Genomic DNA, 15,485 nt, shown 5'->3' with positions numbered 1-15,485 from the left:
TGTTGACCATCCTGTCACACGATACGGTCACGTGCTTTTACCAAGATCCTGAGTCATCAGAATCACCCCGCCAAAATCTTCGACCCCTCCAAAATCTCGGGCTTCAAATTGGGGCAACGAGACCTACTTCTACCAGACGCTTCCCGCTCCGTTCTTGCATAGACGAAGACGATATCGAAAGCGATACCGATAGACGCATACAAACGAGACGAAGCTACAGCTCACAATTGCCACAGCGAATACTCTACCCGACAAACTTCTCCTCCTCCAACCCCGCCATCATGAGCTTCGACGCTGAGAGCGCGGCTCCAGTGCTCGCCACAGCCGACTTCAAGACTCTCGGTCCCTTGGCCGCTGATCTTGACAAGCACCTTACTCTCCGAACCTACCTTGGAGGCTATACCCTCAGCGAGGCCGACGAGAAGGTCTGGACTGCTCTCCGCACCAACAAGGTCGCCATTGGCCTGGTCCGAAAGGGTGCCTACGCCAACATCACCCGATGGTTCAAGTTCATCGAGGATGCTCACCCTGAGCTGAAGGAGAAGCTCAACTCTGGCAAGGAGAAGCGCGTCGGTGGCGCCAACTACAACATTGGCCTCCAGAACACCGAGAACGGTGTCGTCACCCGCTTCCCTCCCGAGCCCAGGTACGTTCTTCACCGAACAAGCATCGCGTGACTTTACTGAGATTTCGCAAGTGGTTACCTTCACATTGGTCACGCAAAGGCCGCTCTCCTCAACGATTACTTTGCCAAGACTGCCCCCGATGGCAATGGCAAGCTCCTCGTCCGATTCGACGACACAAACCCCTCCAAGGAGAAGCAGGAGTTCGAGGACTCTATCCTCCACGACCTCGAGTTGATGGACATTAAGTACGTCTCCGTCACTCACACCAGCGACTACTTCAAGGAGTTGTACGAGATTGCCGAGCAGATGATCCTCGACGGTAACGCGTACGCCGATGACACCGACCCCGAGATCCAGAAGGATGACCGCAAGAACCGTCTTGCCAGCAAGCGACGTGACCGTCCTGCTGAGGAGAGTTTGGCCATGTTCAGAGAGATGAAGAACGGCACCGACCTGGGCCGAAAACACTGCATTCGCGCTCGCATTGCCTTTGACTCAAGCAACGGCTCCATGCGAGACCCCGTCATCTACCGATTCCCCAACTGGAAGGGCGCCGAGCCCGCTCCTCATCACCGAACCGGCTGGGACTGGAACATCTACCCTACCTACGATTTCGCCTGCCCCGTCGTCGACAGTCTCGAGGGTGTCACCCACGCGCTCCGAACGACCGAGTATGCCGACCGCAACGAGCAATACCACTGGTTCATCGACAACCTCAAGCTCCGCAAGGTCAACCTCTGGGAGTTTGCCCGTATCAACTTTATCCGAACATTCCTTTCCAAGCGAAAGCTCACCAAGGTTGTCGACACCGGTCGCGTCAGCGGCTGGGATGATCCTCGCCTGCCTACCGTTCGCGGTATCCTCCGTCGCGGTTTGACCGTTCCCGCTCTCCGTGAGTTCATGTTGAAGCAGGGACCTAGCCGAAACATCGTCACCATGGACTGGACAACTATCTGGGCCATCAACAAGCGAATGCTCGACCCTGTTGTGCCACGATACATGGCTATTGAGGAGAAGGACGCCGTTACTGTCACCGTGACTGGTGGACCCGAGAAGTCATACAAGGAGGACAGACCCAAGCACGTCAAGAACCCCGACATCGGTACCAAGCAGGTCACCTTCGGACCCAAGCTTCTCCTCGACCAAGCCGACGTTGCTGAATTCGCCGACAACGAGGAAATCACCCTGATGAGCTGGGGTAACGCCATCGTCCGCGGCCTCGACAAGTCCGCCTCGCCCATCAAGGAGCTCAACCTCGAGCTGCATCTCGCCGGCGACTTCAAGACCACCAGCAAGAAGGTCCACTGGCTAGCGGCCGACCCCGAGAACCTGGTCAAGGCTGAGCTCTGGGACTTTGGCTACCTCATCACCAAAGACACGCTGGAGAAGGATGACAACCTGGACGACTACCTGGCCGAGACCACCGCCTGGAAGGTCGATGCGCTGGTGGACGCTAGCATCGCCGGCCTCAAGGAGAACGACTTTATCCAGCTGGAGCGCAAGGGGTACTACCGCGTGGACAAGGCTCTTGGCCAAGGACCCGACGGCCGAGCTGTCCTGTTCAAGGTCCCCACAGGTGGTCAGAAGGGTTAAGCTAAGCTAAACAAAAGGGCGGGGGATTTTTATGAAGTCTTGTGTGATTTGACGACGGACATGTATTTATGAAAAAGACAAAGTACCGTGGTAGAAATGCGAAAAAAGAGGAAAATGATCAGGACCATCATGAACTCCCTGCATGCAGAATATGTCACGCTGTTCCTTTCGCGATGATGATTCGCTCTGTTGATGTCAGCGCTGATGCAAATCCGCCAAAAGCGGTATCCTCTTGAGCACGATGGGAAAATCCCTGCGGAAAAGATGCGCATAAGAATGTACACACAGTGAGATTTGAACTGCAGGTCTGAGGATACGAGAGGGGGCGGGTTGATCGACCCTGTAATCAGCTACACGAGGGGGGAAATGATGGTGCCAGTTGTGATCTCCACATTAGGCGGAGATTTTCTAGAAGATGATCGACTACCTTATGACGTTGGATATGTGAAGTGATTCGGATGTATGTGTCTATTGAAGATGGATGCAACCAATCCATTCTGAGAATTGTCGAGATGTTGGGCCTAAGAATAGAATATAGAACGGGTTCTAGCGCGTGGTGTGCCGCTAACCCCCGCTGTAGCAGTCAGCCCAGAAGGGCTGCTCCCGCATCGTGGCGTAAAAAAAACGGTGTGAAAGGATTCATTACTAACATTGGGCATTTACAGTAGGGACATGACTGAAGGTAACGTGAGATTCGAGTAATACGAGATGCTGCATCGAGCGATGGATTGATCATGGACAATCTCCACAGTTTCTGACGTAGAACAAGACGGAAAGATCGGAAATACTGTACTGTATGTACCCAACGGAAGAATTATCTGATCAGGTCCCATCTGCTATTTTTGTCCTTCTTGCGGGGATGGCGATACCTCACAGCAAAGGCACCACTTCGATACGAGAGCTTCTGCTTCAATTATGCCCTGATAGATAGCATCACGAGGTAGTAATTAAAGAATAATACTACCGTTTTATGCTTATGCATAGTTTCTACGCCTCCCGCTGCGGTGCGGTGCGGTTCATCGGCTGATGTCGGTGGGTGCGGGTTTGGAATACGAGATCCAGCTTCGGCTTGTCGATCACCTCGTGTTGCTCAACGCATGAGGTCTCTACTGCAAGGTAAAAGGAAGCTGGGAGTTCGCGGTGAGGTATAGCACGGATCAGTATAGCTTGTGGGACTGAGCTGGATGTTTTATGTCATAAGTTTAGACCAGAGGTGTTGAACATCTATATAAACAGCCCTCAACCTCTCTATCCCATCTCACCATCACAATCACACATCTCATCTTCACCTAAACAAAAGCACTTCCACCACAAACAAAACCACTTCCACTCCCAAACAAACAAACACACTCAAAATGAAGTTCTCCGCCGCAGTCTTCACCCTCCTCGCCGCCACCGGCGTCACAGCCGCACCCGCCGCAGAGTCCGTCAACATGATGGCCGCAACCCCCCAGTGGACCATCCGCGACGCCAAGCGGTACTGCCGCTCCGACGACTCCATCTGCAACTGGAAGTTCGGCATCGACACGGGCGACGGCAAGCCCTACGAGTGCCGCTACGACGTCAAGGGCCCCGGCGCGAGCAAGAAGCGCAGCGCTGGCCCTAGCACCTGCGGCGACTTCACCATCACTTCTGGCTGGAGCGACCAGTTTGGCGCTGACAATGGGTTCACTACGCTTTCGGTTGTGTCCAAGTCGAAGCGTCAGATCATCTGGCCTGCTTATACGGATAAGCAGCTTGCTGGTGCCAAGATTGTTAAGCCTGATCAGTCTTATGCTCCTGCTTCTCTCCCCAAATAAGCGACAATGGATTGGAGGATTGGGGATTGACGTATAATAATTGCTTGTACATATTTGAAGCATGGAAGGCTTGGGGTCACAATACATGAACGCATTCAGCATCATTGGTCAATTATTTCCCGAAGTGAAAGTGAAAGTGTGACATCCATCGCTTGGTCGGCCGAGTGCCGTCGGGCTTTCGGCCGGACGGTTCGGCACCTTGTAACGCAATCATTATTACATCAGTTGAGCATGCGCAACAATAACAGCCAGTAACTGTAACATTGGAGATGTTGTAACAGGTAATGATGATAGCAAGCCGAACTGTCGGATAAATACCTGCTAGCGGAAATGTTTGTCCTGTCAAAGTTACTGATCAGATATGCAGACGGAATATTAAACCAGCGCTTCTCGTTGACGGTTCAGCGTTGCAGCAATGCCTAACAAGAAAACATGCGTCGAATGGGTTCACTGCAATATCTCCGAGCTCTAAATGTGGATGATGATTGCCCTGGGCTAACTTTAGAGCGTGACGCCTGGTCACACCAACTTCAGCTTTTAGCTTGTAAAAAGCCCGGCTACCCTGCAGATGGCACATTTACAACGTTTGCCCGACGTTGGGTGTTGCTATTGATACACAATTGCTTTGATGACCAGAAGCTTCTCAGTTACGTACAAGTATTGGATCGAAACACGCGACGACGAATTTATATCATGTTTGGAGGTGCTCGCTACCAATCTCACGAAGATTTAGTCTGCGTCTCCTGAATCATTGACAGTGTCGCACAAAATGAACACCAAGATGGTGCACTCTCAGCGCAGAGTGTTAAATTGTCTCATGGCCAATCAAGACCCGCGGTTTTTTAATACCATGATTATCAAAAAAGCCCTCCTCTTCATTTGTTGTTTTCGCGCTGTTAAACGCCGGCAGTTCAATGCCCACCGATCATTCGGCGCAACACCAGAAAAGTGAGTGCGACAGAAGATCCCCGCCAAAAATTTAGCTTCAGTGGAAAGCCACAGAACTCATATGCCTCGCCTGATCTACAAACACACCACCGCCCGGAAGATGTCAGGTTTGTGATACAGGACAGTGCCAGAAAGATAAGATCAATGTTGCACACTTATCCGCAGACCGTTCTGGCCGTTTCCACAAATGATGCGCGTCCAACCGTCGGGAAGCAGATCACTACACTAGCCTCGCACACACAATTCTAGAAGCCTGTGCTGGAAACTCACCACGATAAAAAATGTGGCTGCACAACCCAACCTTCAAAGGCAATACGTCAGAGAAGCGCCGTGACGTTGACGCCGTGGAGGGGACAACCTCTCACTATAATCCCGCACGCAATCACAACAGGCGTCAGCCTCACACTCAACCAGTACCAGCACCAAGAGGCCTCATCGACGCGTCGACAATATATACTTTACCAAGATCTGCAAATTAAGATCGTCGAAATAAAAGTCAATTGAGGCGTTCGCCAAGCTGAAACAAGATGAAGACCGGCTCACCAACTCAGAAACGGTGGTAAAACCCAAGACCGACGACACGCGTATTGTCTTGGCTTGGCGCGTACCAATTGACTTTCCGCCCCCTTCTCTACGTACCGGGAGAAAGTTACAGCCCGTTGCTGGGACACATAGCCACACGGGTATTTTATACGAGCGCGAGTGACAGTTTTGGCATGTGAGGAGCCGGGACGCTCGGGGAGGGGGGGGAAAATGTCATGCTGTTTACCTTACCTTACTCCCGCCAAGTAATGACGGTGCTGCCAAGAAGCCCCTTTGATCAAAACTGGGCATTAGCATCACGAGGTCTTAGCACCAATGCACGAAGCCTGTTTTTCTCTACAGTCATGTCAATGACTGTATTAACAGCTCACTCCTCATTCCATGGTCGAATATGTCTCGCGTGTCCTTGCAGCGACCGTGTTTCAGTGGTCGCGGAGGAAGAATAAGGTAATATTTAAGCATACCAGGGGCTGGGCCAATTGGGTGGAGATGGGCGCATTAAAGTTTAGCGCCCTCTCTCTGTGAAAGGGGGGAATATTTTAGAAGAGTACTTTGTAACTGTCATAGATTTGAGGGAGAGGGAGGGTACTTTGTTATCGTGCAAGGACTTGCGTGGCCCGTTCAAATCTCACTCTAGCACAGGAGATCTTGGCTTTCTTTGTGATTGCGATAGACTTTACCTCACCTTGTCTCATCCATGGGTTCGTGATGTTTGTTCCAACAAGTTCTCCTACACTGCTCGTCTTGCCTTCAATTCACCTTGAATTCATCATGCACTGCAGTTCAGGTTCAAATGTCAATTACGTGGCTCCCCCCCTCGCCAAGACCTGACCATTTGCCAATAAAGTCATGATCCAAACACCCCATGTCACTGGCGTCTTGGCCCTTCAACCTTCTTGTCTCGTCGATAGGCTCTAAAACCCGCCAAGCAAATACACCTCCTCGTCGCAGCGCCTGCACTGCCCCGATGCCCAGAGACTTGGCTCGTACCAATAAACTTGCATTTTCCCCCTTGGTTTTTTGTAGTTATGTGCGTACTGTACTCCGTAGTAAAGAATAGATCCCCGGCTTTCCGTCCCACCTTTGATCTACCCAGATCTCTCTTTTCTTTCTTACCTTTTGCATTCGCTTTTTTTTTGACCGTAAAGTTTGACATCGAAAACACTCGTTTTTTTAAATCCCATTTGGACTTTTATTTTCCGGTCCTGTCTTCTTTTGGCGGGAGGGTTTAGTTCACACGCTGAGGTCTGGTGCTTGTGTCGCTCGCTTACAAGCTACCTCGATTGACCACCATATCACGACATCGCCTCACATCGACACCGATTTCTTGTAGAGGATTCATATTTGATCACGGCGACACCATGTTTTCGTCGCCGACAGCGTTTGTGGCCCAGGCTGCGCTTCTGGGAGGTCTTCTCGTTCAATCGGTCGACGCACAGTACTACAAGATTGGAACAAAGGGTACGATGCCGACGACTGCAGTAGATGGAGGAGGAGTACTGACTGTAAAATAGATGAGATTAAGCAATCGGCGCGAACACTTGCGTATGATCTCATGTTGCAATATGATGGTAACCAGACTGGCATGATTCCCGGTATCTTGCCTGGTCCTCCCACAGAATACAAGGGCGACTACTACTGGTGGGAAGGCGGAGCGATGATGGGAACATATATCGGTGCGTCAGCATTGACACCTCACCGAGATGGAATGAAGACTGACCGGGGGCAGATTACTGGAAGCTCACCGGCGACGAGAGCTACAACCACGTAGTGATGGAGGGCATGCTTCACCAAACAGGCGACGGCCACGATTACATGCCCAGCAACCACAGTGCATCCCTCGGAAACGACGACCAAGGCTTCTGGGGCATGTCCGCCATGCTCGCAGCAGAGAACAAATTCCCCAACCCACCCGACGACAAGCCCCAGTGGCTCGCCCTCGCACAGGCCGTGTGGACGACCCAGGCTAAGCCGGAGCGACATGATGACGAGTGCAACGGTGGAATGCGATGGCAGATTCCCTTTACCAACTCTGGATACGATTACAAGAACAGTGCGTTTTGTCTGAATGATGGGGAGGTGTAGCTAACCTTTGCAGCTATTGCTAACGGATGCTTCTTCAATATTGGGGCTCGTCTTGCGCGATATACTGGGAATGAAACGTATGCGAAATACGCTGAGGAGACGTGGGAGTGGCTATGGGGCGTCAACTACATCGATCACGAAAAGTGGCTGGTCTATGATGGCGGACACGTCGGCAAGAACTGTACCGACATCAACAAGGCCACCTTTTCCTACAACGCCGCCATTCTCATCCAAGGCGCTGCGTTCATGTACAACTTTGTAAGTCCACTCACCTCTCACCCATAACAAACACTTACATTTGCAGACCAACGGATCCACTGTATGGGAGGACCGCATCGACAAGCTCCTCGACGCGACGCTCAAGAACTTCTTCCCCAAGGACATCATGTACGAAGTCCCCTGCGAAGGCCGCAAGGGCGCCTGCTCAACCGATATGTTATCCTTCAAGGGCTACGTGCACCGCTGGCTCGCCGTAACAACACAAGTCGCGCCCTTTACAGCAGAGCGCATCCTCCCCGTGCTGCAGACATCAACCGAAGCAGCGGTCAAGCAATGCACAGGCGGAGATTCAGGTCGCAAATGCGGTTTCTACTGGAGCGGTGGTGAATTCGTAGATCCAGCTGTTGACGAGACGAGCGGTGCGGGCGAGCAGATGAACGTGCTGGCAGCGGTGTCGAGTCTGTTGATCGGCGATGCGGAACCGCCTGCGACGAATAGCACTGGTGGTATTTCGAAGGGTGATCCAAAGGCGGGAGAGGATTCGCATGATAACCCGGAGCCGGAGCCGATTACGACGGCGGATCGGGCGGGAGCGGGTATCCTGACGTTCTTGGTGCTTGCGAGTGCGGTTGGAACGTTTGGATGGATGTGTTTTGATTGAGCGATCTGAAGCTTTTTGAGTAAGGCGTTGGTTTTGTAAACATGTATAAGAAAACTCGACTGGGCGAGCGAGGATTACATTTTTTTGTTTGTTCTTTTGTTGGAGAATGGAGTTGGCCTGTGTCCCATCGGATTGAAGGGATTGTCAAGACCTTGATGGGAGATGCCCAGCGAAAGGCAGCATTCTGATAGACTTTTAAATACAGATGCTTGATAAGTTACTCTCATTTTTGCGCTTGTCGTGACATTTGGACGTGTCACAATTAAATGTCATTGGGCTTGGGAATTATGCGACCATGCTGTATACGGACAAACTGAACAATCATGGTTGTTAAGCACGTTACATGTTGATGTATCGCCAAGGGAGAGAAATAAATTGGTAGTGACGGTCAGAATTGGCTGCGATGAGGCTCTTGTGTTGCCCTTGAGCCTTCGCTGAGCCAAAGAGGTCAGTATGACAAGGCTGCATTCGATGGAGGGTGCTGGATGGAGACTTGTGGCTGAGACCTTTCATCGCCACAGAGACACTTAGCTGCTGGTGCGAAAATGGCTGACTCATCGCAAACTGTGGAGCTGGCGCCACCTTTAGTTCAGCCTTTCGCCTTTCGCCTTCCTTTGGACCAAGATTTATCAACCTTCATCACCTCAACCAGGCACGCGGCGCATCAACCCCTGATATCACCAGCAAAAGCCGCCCCTTCTATCGAGCTTCCGATCGACGTGACGCGACGCTATGGCTGAACTATCCACTACTGAAACAGCGATGCCCGCCCCCGTCGCTTTCAAGCAAAGGAGCCGACGAGCCAAGAACAACGTGAGAAAGCGACCTGCCAGCACCTTGCCAGCACATGGCGACTCCTCTTCCTCTTCTTAAGACGACGAGCGCGACGTTGCAGACGGACCTCGGATCAAGCGCAACAAGAAGGCAGCGATCTCAGCGTCCTCGACGAGTCAACGAAACCCCGATCAAGATCACGGCCCTACAGCCTTTCGCGCGAATCGTGAAGTGCCAATATCAGATACAAACGATGCCACGAAGCGGAAGGACTGGTATGATCAGCCAACAACCAAGGGCCCCGCTCGCGCTGCTTCCAATGTGCGCATCACAACAACCTTCGACTTCAAGCCTGACGTTTGCAAAGATTACAAGAAGACCGGTTTCTGTGGATTTGCAGAATCTTGCATATTTCTTCACTCGCGAGAAGACGATAAGCAAGGATGGCAGCTCGATAAAGAATGGGAAGTCGTGGTAAAGAGCAAGAAGAAGATCAGTGAAGCTGTCGAGGATGAGGGAGGCGCAGAAATGCTGGACAAGATTCCCTTTGCATGCATTATCTACGAGGGGCCTTACAAGCAACCTGTCGTCACGCGATGTGGCCATTATTTCTGCGAGGCATGTGCCCTCAAGAGGTACAGGAAGGATCCGACATGTAAGAACTGCGGAGCTGCGACCATGGGAGTTTTCAACACAGCGTCGAAATTGGAGAGGCTGTTGCGGCGGAAGAGAGAGCGGGAAGAGAAGCGGGATGGGGAAACACAAGAACCTGATGGCGAAGGGGGCATGAAGAGTTGACTTGTATGAACAAACGGTAACTTGCCCTTTATAGAGTTATCTAACAATCAGCCTTTCGGATCTCCTCACGGAAGAGCGGCAAGGAACGACACTGGTAGGTACGGCGCCTAGCATGAAGCTGAATCGCAGAGCAATCTTGACTCATCAGGATGGGGGCAAATAAAGATGCTTGCGTCACATCAATGCAACTGGTTCAAGCTTTGCGGCAGTGCTGGCAAAGGCTTCCTCCGCAACAGGTGTAGTTCCTCCAGAAGCAACTGCGGATTTCGGGAATGACGATGGGAATCGAGCAAACCCAACAGCAGAACCCACCAAACATGCATCCCTTCCCATCACCAAGTGGCGAAGACGACACATTAGATGGCCAGTAACTCAAGCGTAGCAGAAACGCGAACCTTGCAGCTCAAAGCAATGCCTACCATGCCCACAACTTGAGACCACGGCCCGATAAACTGCTGAGCATGTCGATCGGCTTTTGCACGAAATATCTGCAGAACTATAAAAAGGCAGCGCGGTATGGTTGCGTGAGCACTGAGTCGTATGAATCAGTGGTACCAGCTTGATGAGGACTGGGGGATCAATGCTAAGCGGGAACTTAAGAGGTGAAGATGCTAGAGATTCCAAGGAATCTGTTTCGCCCGCATGTTGGATCTTTGAGAAGAATAAATAATAATATTACCAAAGAATGATAGAATGACCCGTATAATGAGAGTGCTTTTATCCTTTCTGTCTTTGCCAAAGACAGAAAGGAGCAGAGTTGAAGATTTGTCATATGTGATGATAGGGTTTTGTAACAAGCTGTTGAAAACATGGGCGATTGCGAAGAGGAAGAAGGAAGAGCAGGACAATTTGGATACAGAATGGAAAAACAAGATCTGAGAGCTGGACAGACTCCTGACGAAGGGGCCGAAGCTTTTGTAAGAATAAGAAAAAATGATAACTGTTAGTACAACTTTTCATCTCCAACGTCTCCGGTAAAAGCCAACAAGTGAAGGGCTTATCTAACCCTCCTTTCTGATAGAAAGGGCACAGGAGCTTGATGGATCCAATGAGAGACGTAAAGCCTACGTTGCTGGATAGAAGGATAAATGTTTTCCAGCTGGATCTGTTCTCAGCGTCAAGTGTAGGACTCTTAATACCTACCCGTAGAGAAGTTGATCCTAGACAGCAGCCGGCCAAGCGATGTCATTAGAATGATGAGATGTATTGTGAGTCGTAAATGAAATATGATGTCTCTCTATTTGAACTGTAATGTACGTATCAGCATGGGATAGAGTGTTTAGGTCAACATTTCGAAGCCCCTCCTGGTCAATGATGATGAAACTGTACGAGCCACTTCTGCCCTGAAATAATGAGAGTTGACCTTTCAGCCAATGTCGTAGTCATAGGCATTAGTTGTAATGCTGGATATAGGGGAGCTTGGAAAGGTGGAAAGACAAATCGAGGTTACCATACATAGTGTGATGGACAAGTTCATTTCGTGGTCGGCAACTTCAACGTCCCGCAGGATAGATCTAAGCCACTCGGCACAACAAGTACTTTCAAGCTATCCCGTATTTACCAACGTCATTTCCATAACAACATTAGTACTCAATAACCTCTGACAGTTGTCCAGTACAGTACTGTTGTCCTGCTCGGCATTCCCGTCCTCCCCTCACAACCAAGCCAATCATTATCACCATGCGCCACGCGTGAGTTACCGCATCATCAAAGCATGGAAGTTACCGAACGCCCAGAGACACCAAAAACACGCACTTCCCCTACAACACGTTCCTCATTCTTTCTCCTCCTGTTACCGTTCAACTTTCAACATGGCTTCTACACCAGATAACGTATACGAGTTCTACCATCCCTCCAAAGTATTGGCGCTCGTCGCGTGTGTAGTCTTTGCAGTCTTTAGTCTTGTTCATCTAAGATATGTCTGTCACTATCGGAAACCCTTCTGTCTGGTTCTTGTCCTTGGAGGACTCTGTATGTATCAGCTCATTCAAACACTATGGACAGTTGTCTGACACTTGTGTAGTTGAGGTTGCGGGTCTTGGTGCGAGGATATACTCGACCGACCATCTACGAGACCAAGGAGCGTACGGCACGCAAACACTCCTGATCCTCCTGGCGCCCATCTTCTTCTCCGCAGCAATCTACATGTTCCTCGGCCGAATAATCCGCGCTACCGAGCATCCCGACCTTTCCATCATTCGAACACGATGGCTTTCCAAGTTCTTCGTGATAGCAGATGTATTATGCTTCGTCGTTCAAGCTTGCGGTGCAGGAATTCTCATCAACGCTGATACTACCGCTGATCAGAACAATGGAGAGAATGTTATTCTCGCTGGATTAGCGCTTCAGGTTGTCATCTTGATCATATTTCTTATTTGTGCGGGAGTATTCCATGCACGACTTGCGAAAGGAGGACTCATTAGGACGATTAATCCGAGACTCTACTTGGTTATAATGCTCGGTGAGCTGTATACCTGCGCGATACTGATTCTGATCCGAAATGTGTTTCGACTGGTTGAGTTTGGACTTGGGGACGATGGATATTTGCAGCGGTATGAATGGCCGATTTATGTGTTTGATATTCTCTTGATGGCTATGGTTATGGCGCTGGCGTTGAGTTGGTATCCGGCTGATTTGCATATTCATCATGATCCTTATAGGCGACAACCAATGGCCAGCACGGCTTAGATCATTTTGATAGAGTTGCGGACGTTTAGAGGCTAGTATGAGAGAAGAAAGAGGCTTGATGATTTGTGCTTGAGCTTTGTTAGGAGGAATTATGCATGAGATAGAGTTTCAGAAAACAATTAAAGCTTGGTTGACAATCGTCGAAATGGGATATGCTACCAATGTCGTGGATTGATAGACGAGCTAGTATCCGTAGATCCTGACATATTCTGGCGTCTTTCCTGTCAGCAGCTACTGCATGTCCAAGGATATCCCGGTCATCGGGGATAGCACGAAGAAATAGAGTTTATACGACAGCCCCAACCAAGCACGGAGAAATTCTCGTGTTTCGGTTTGTAATATCCACAACATCAAAAGTCCAAACTCTAATAACCGCTCCCAATATCTCCTTGACTCAAGCACGGCGTCTCTCCAATGCTACTCTATATTCCCTCACATCTCCATCCTCATCCCGAAAACTCATCGCCAAGAGCGCACAAACCTGACAGCGGGTGGCTTTAGCACCGTCGAAACCTACGCAAACAGGTGGGGAGAAGATCAGCAGCACCAAGTCTTGAGCTAGCCAGGGGTAAACACAGAAAATCAGACGGTTCCCCACGTTCTCCAGACGTTGGGATGCCAAGGTATGGGGGCACTGACGTCGAAAACGACGACATTTTCCAATTTGGCTGTAACCTTCTCGATGAAGTTACATTGGAGATAGAGTACCGAAGCCAAGGGCTCGGCGATAACATGTCAGCATCGGAGAAAAGTGGTGGAATCGGAAATTTGATCGTGTTCTATGCTTATGCTTGCGTTTATATCGCCTTCTAATATTGAAACATCTAAATAATCGCTCACTTTGCCTCCCATATGTGACTCTACTAAGACTTCTCTACTCCAAACAAACAACCACCGTGGCATACATAACACAAGTTAGTCATCGTGGTGCTCAATCTCATCAGCGACCAAGCTCAAGATATTCTCCTCCCCTGGCACATTCTGAGGGAAGCGAGCGTTGTAGCCGATGACAGATCGGGCCTTCAAATAAGTTCGCGTAGGAATAGACACCTTCTGAGTGGAGACGAACCACTTGACGTTCTCACTACAGGGCGGTGTAGTAAGCGAGCCCGAGTATCTAAGACAACCAAAACCGTCAGCGGGCATTACTTTATTCTTGGCATGCTTAGTACAACTTACGATTGGAAATCACCCTCGTTGAGGAGCGATACAATCTCGGACATTTTGAGAGCCTTGATGTGAGTGGTTTGTCCCAGCGTCGCAATCTTATCCACCGCGTTGAGAACGGTAGTAACGACAGTGGATTTCGTAGCAGGGATGTCTGTCTTGCCCCTACGCGTCTCCCTGAATTTATACGAATCGGCCGCTCCGTCGTCAAGATCGATAAAGACACCAATAACAGCGAGTTTGCCGTCTTCGCTGGAGTGAACCATGTGCATCTCCATCGCTAGACTTGTACCGTTGTCGATGTGCTCGCTGGGGAGATGGAAGTGGAATTGCTTTAGGTGATATGTTGTGTTTTCGATGGTGATTTTACCGCCGAGGCCTTCGGCTACTACCTCGACGGTGCTTCCCAGGTTCTCGAACTCAGCGCCCTTGGTGAAGTTGGGGATCTCGATGTTTAGGTCTGAGGCGGGGATGGTGTTGAATGAACCGGAGGCGAGATTGATGGGGGATTGGTGGTGGCCGGTTGCGCATAGTTCGTTGGCCTTGGGGTCTAAGTTGTACCAGTTTGCTGGGCCCTATTATATAAAGTCAGTAACCTATAAGAAGACCTCTAAAACCCTCGGTGTATAGGGAAACTGTAGATGAAGTATAAGGGGAGCGAGTGGCGTACATTGGCAGCAGAGTATCCAAACTTGGGAGCATGAATAACATCAGCTCTCCGATGAAGATGCGTTCCATACGCACACGACGCCTGGACCTGCGGCGCACAAGCAGCCAGAACAGCTAACAAAGATATCCAAGAAGTCATATTTAAAGAATCTATTCAAGGCAAAATCTGGGGAAACAAGAAACAAGGTAAAAAAACAAGCTTCTACAGATCTCAAACCGAGAAACACTCTTCATTTAAGTATTCCCCCATCCTCATCCCTACAATCCCCGACATGTAATATAAACCCAGGGCAATAATCCAAGGGTCTACGGGCTGGGGCTTACATCAACTGCAACGATAGCTAGCTGACTGCCGCCAAAGTCACGCCACAATTGCTCTGACCAGCCAAGCCGGGGGCGGTGGATCTAAAACGGGTGTGTTTATTGCCTGGATGGTAGGTAATCATTATTGCTTAGACGGTAATCAATATTGCTGAAGAAAGTGTCGCCGGGTATACCCTGTTAAGTTATGTCCGAGTGTCCCGTTGAAACTGCGCATTTGCGGTTAGACGAGACCCTGAAGTTAGCATTAGTCTGCATGAATCAATTATGCTTTTCTCCAGAACAATGCGTCAGAACTGCACTCAAACTTCACAGCGTTACACTCGTAAATACATTTATCGGTCTTCACTCCGACCATCGTAACTCTGGGTAATAAAATGACGTGTGCCATGTTATTACCCACGCCCACAAGTCCCCGCGGAGTAATCGCACGCTCTCCATGGAGATGAAGAGCAAAGCTTTGACTGGCTGGAACAAAACCTCCAGCAAAACCGTTGCCAAGCGCCAGGGGTAAGGGTAAGGGTCTGGGAGGCTCAGACGGGGCAGAGGTTCTGGACTCGCTTGGCAGTGCATTGGCTGTAATCTGACACACGG

At 50.1% G+C, this 15,485-nt stretch overlaps 6 protein-coding genes across 6 annotated transcripts; 5 read left to right on the top strand and 1 right to left on the bottom strand.

Annotated features, from left to right (window-relative positions):
- Positions 1 to 281: 281 nt before the first annotated feature.
- On the top strand, positions 282 to 2,219 carry FTJAE_2328 (glutamyl-tRNA synthetase; the record flags this gene model as incomplete). Its single annotated transcript, XM_037348511.1, has 2 exons — positions 282 to 646; positions 698 to 2,219. The coding sequence occupies 2 exons, from the start codon at positions 282 to 284 to the stop codon at positions 2,217 to 2,219; spliced, it is 1,887 nt and encodes a 628-aa protein (XP_037210580.1).
- Positions 2,220 to 3,574: 1,355 nt separating this feature from the next.
- On the top strand, positions 3,575 to 4,018 carry FTJAE_2327 (small secreted protein; the record flags this gene model as incomplete). Its single annotated transcript, XM_037348510.1, has 1 exon — positions 3,575 to 4,018. The coding sequence occupies one exon, from the start codon at positions 3,575 to 3,577 to the stop codon at positions 4,016 to 4,018; it is 444 nt and encodes a 147-aa protein (XP_037210579.1).
- Positions 4,019 to 6,870: 2,852 nt separating this feature from the next.
- FTJAE_2326 (mannan endo-1 6-alpha-mannosidase DCW1) lies at positions 6,871 to 8,474 on the top strand (the record flags this gene model as incomplete). Its single annotated transcript, XM_037348509.1, has 5 exons — positions 6,871 to 6,970; positions 7,024 to 7,185; positions 7,239 to 7,562; positions 7,608 to 7,852; positions 7,899 to 8,474. 5 exons carry the CDS (start codon positions 6,871 to 6,873, stop codon positions 8,472 to 8,474), a joined length of 1,407 nt encoding a protein of 468 aa, XP_037210578.1.
- A 732-nt stretch (positions 8,475 to 9,206) lies between these two features.
- Positions 9,207 to 10,046, top strand: FTJAE_2325 (pre-mRNA splicing factor cwc24; the record flags this gene model as incomplete). Its single annotated transcript, XM_037348508.1, has 2 exons — positions 9,207 to 9,287; positions 9,387 to 10,046. 2 exons carry the CDS (start codon positions 9,207 to 9,209, stop codon positions 10,044 to 10,046), a joined length of 741 nt encoding a protein of 246 aa, XP_037210577.1.
- Positions 10,047 to 11,857: 1,811 nt separating this feature from the next.
- On the top strand, positions 11,858 to 12,734 carry FTJAE_2324 (Rtm1p; the record flags this gene model as incomplete). The annotated part of the gene is made up of 2 exons (XM_037348507.1): positions 11,858 to 12,017; positions 12,070 to 12,734. The coding sequence occupies 2 exons, from the start codon at positions 11,858 to 11,860 to the stop codon at positions 12,732 to 12,734; spliced, it is 825 nt and encodes a 274-aa protein (XP_037210576.1).
- Positions 12,735 to 13,649: 915 nt separating this feature from the next.
- FTJAE_2323 (carbonic anhydrase) lies at positions 13,650 to 14,709 on the bottom strand (the record flags this gene model as incomplete). Its single annotated transcript, XM_037348506.1, has 3 exons — positions 13,650 to 13,818; positions 13,914 to 14,476; positions 14,572 to 14,709. 3 exons carry the CDS (start codon positions 14,707 to 14,709, stop codon positions 13,650 to 13,652), a joined length of 870 nt encoding a protein of 289 aa, XP_037210575.1.
- Between the last annotated feature and the right edge of the window lie 776 nt (positions 14,710 to 15,485).

This window comes from Fusarium tjaetaba (assembly GCF_013396195.1).
Source record: "Fusarium tjaetaba strain NRRL 66243 chromosome Unknown NRRL66243_c0000041, whole genome shotgun sequence".
In the NCBI taxonomy this organism is placed as follows: Eukaryota; Fungi; Ascomycota; class Sordariomycetes; order Hypocreales; family Nectriaceae; genus Fusarium; species Fusarium tjaetaba.
The sequence above is the reverse complement of the archived record's forward strand: the minus strand, read 5'-3'. Positions and strand labels throughout refer to the sequence as shown.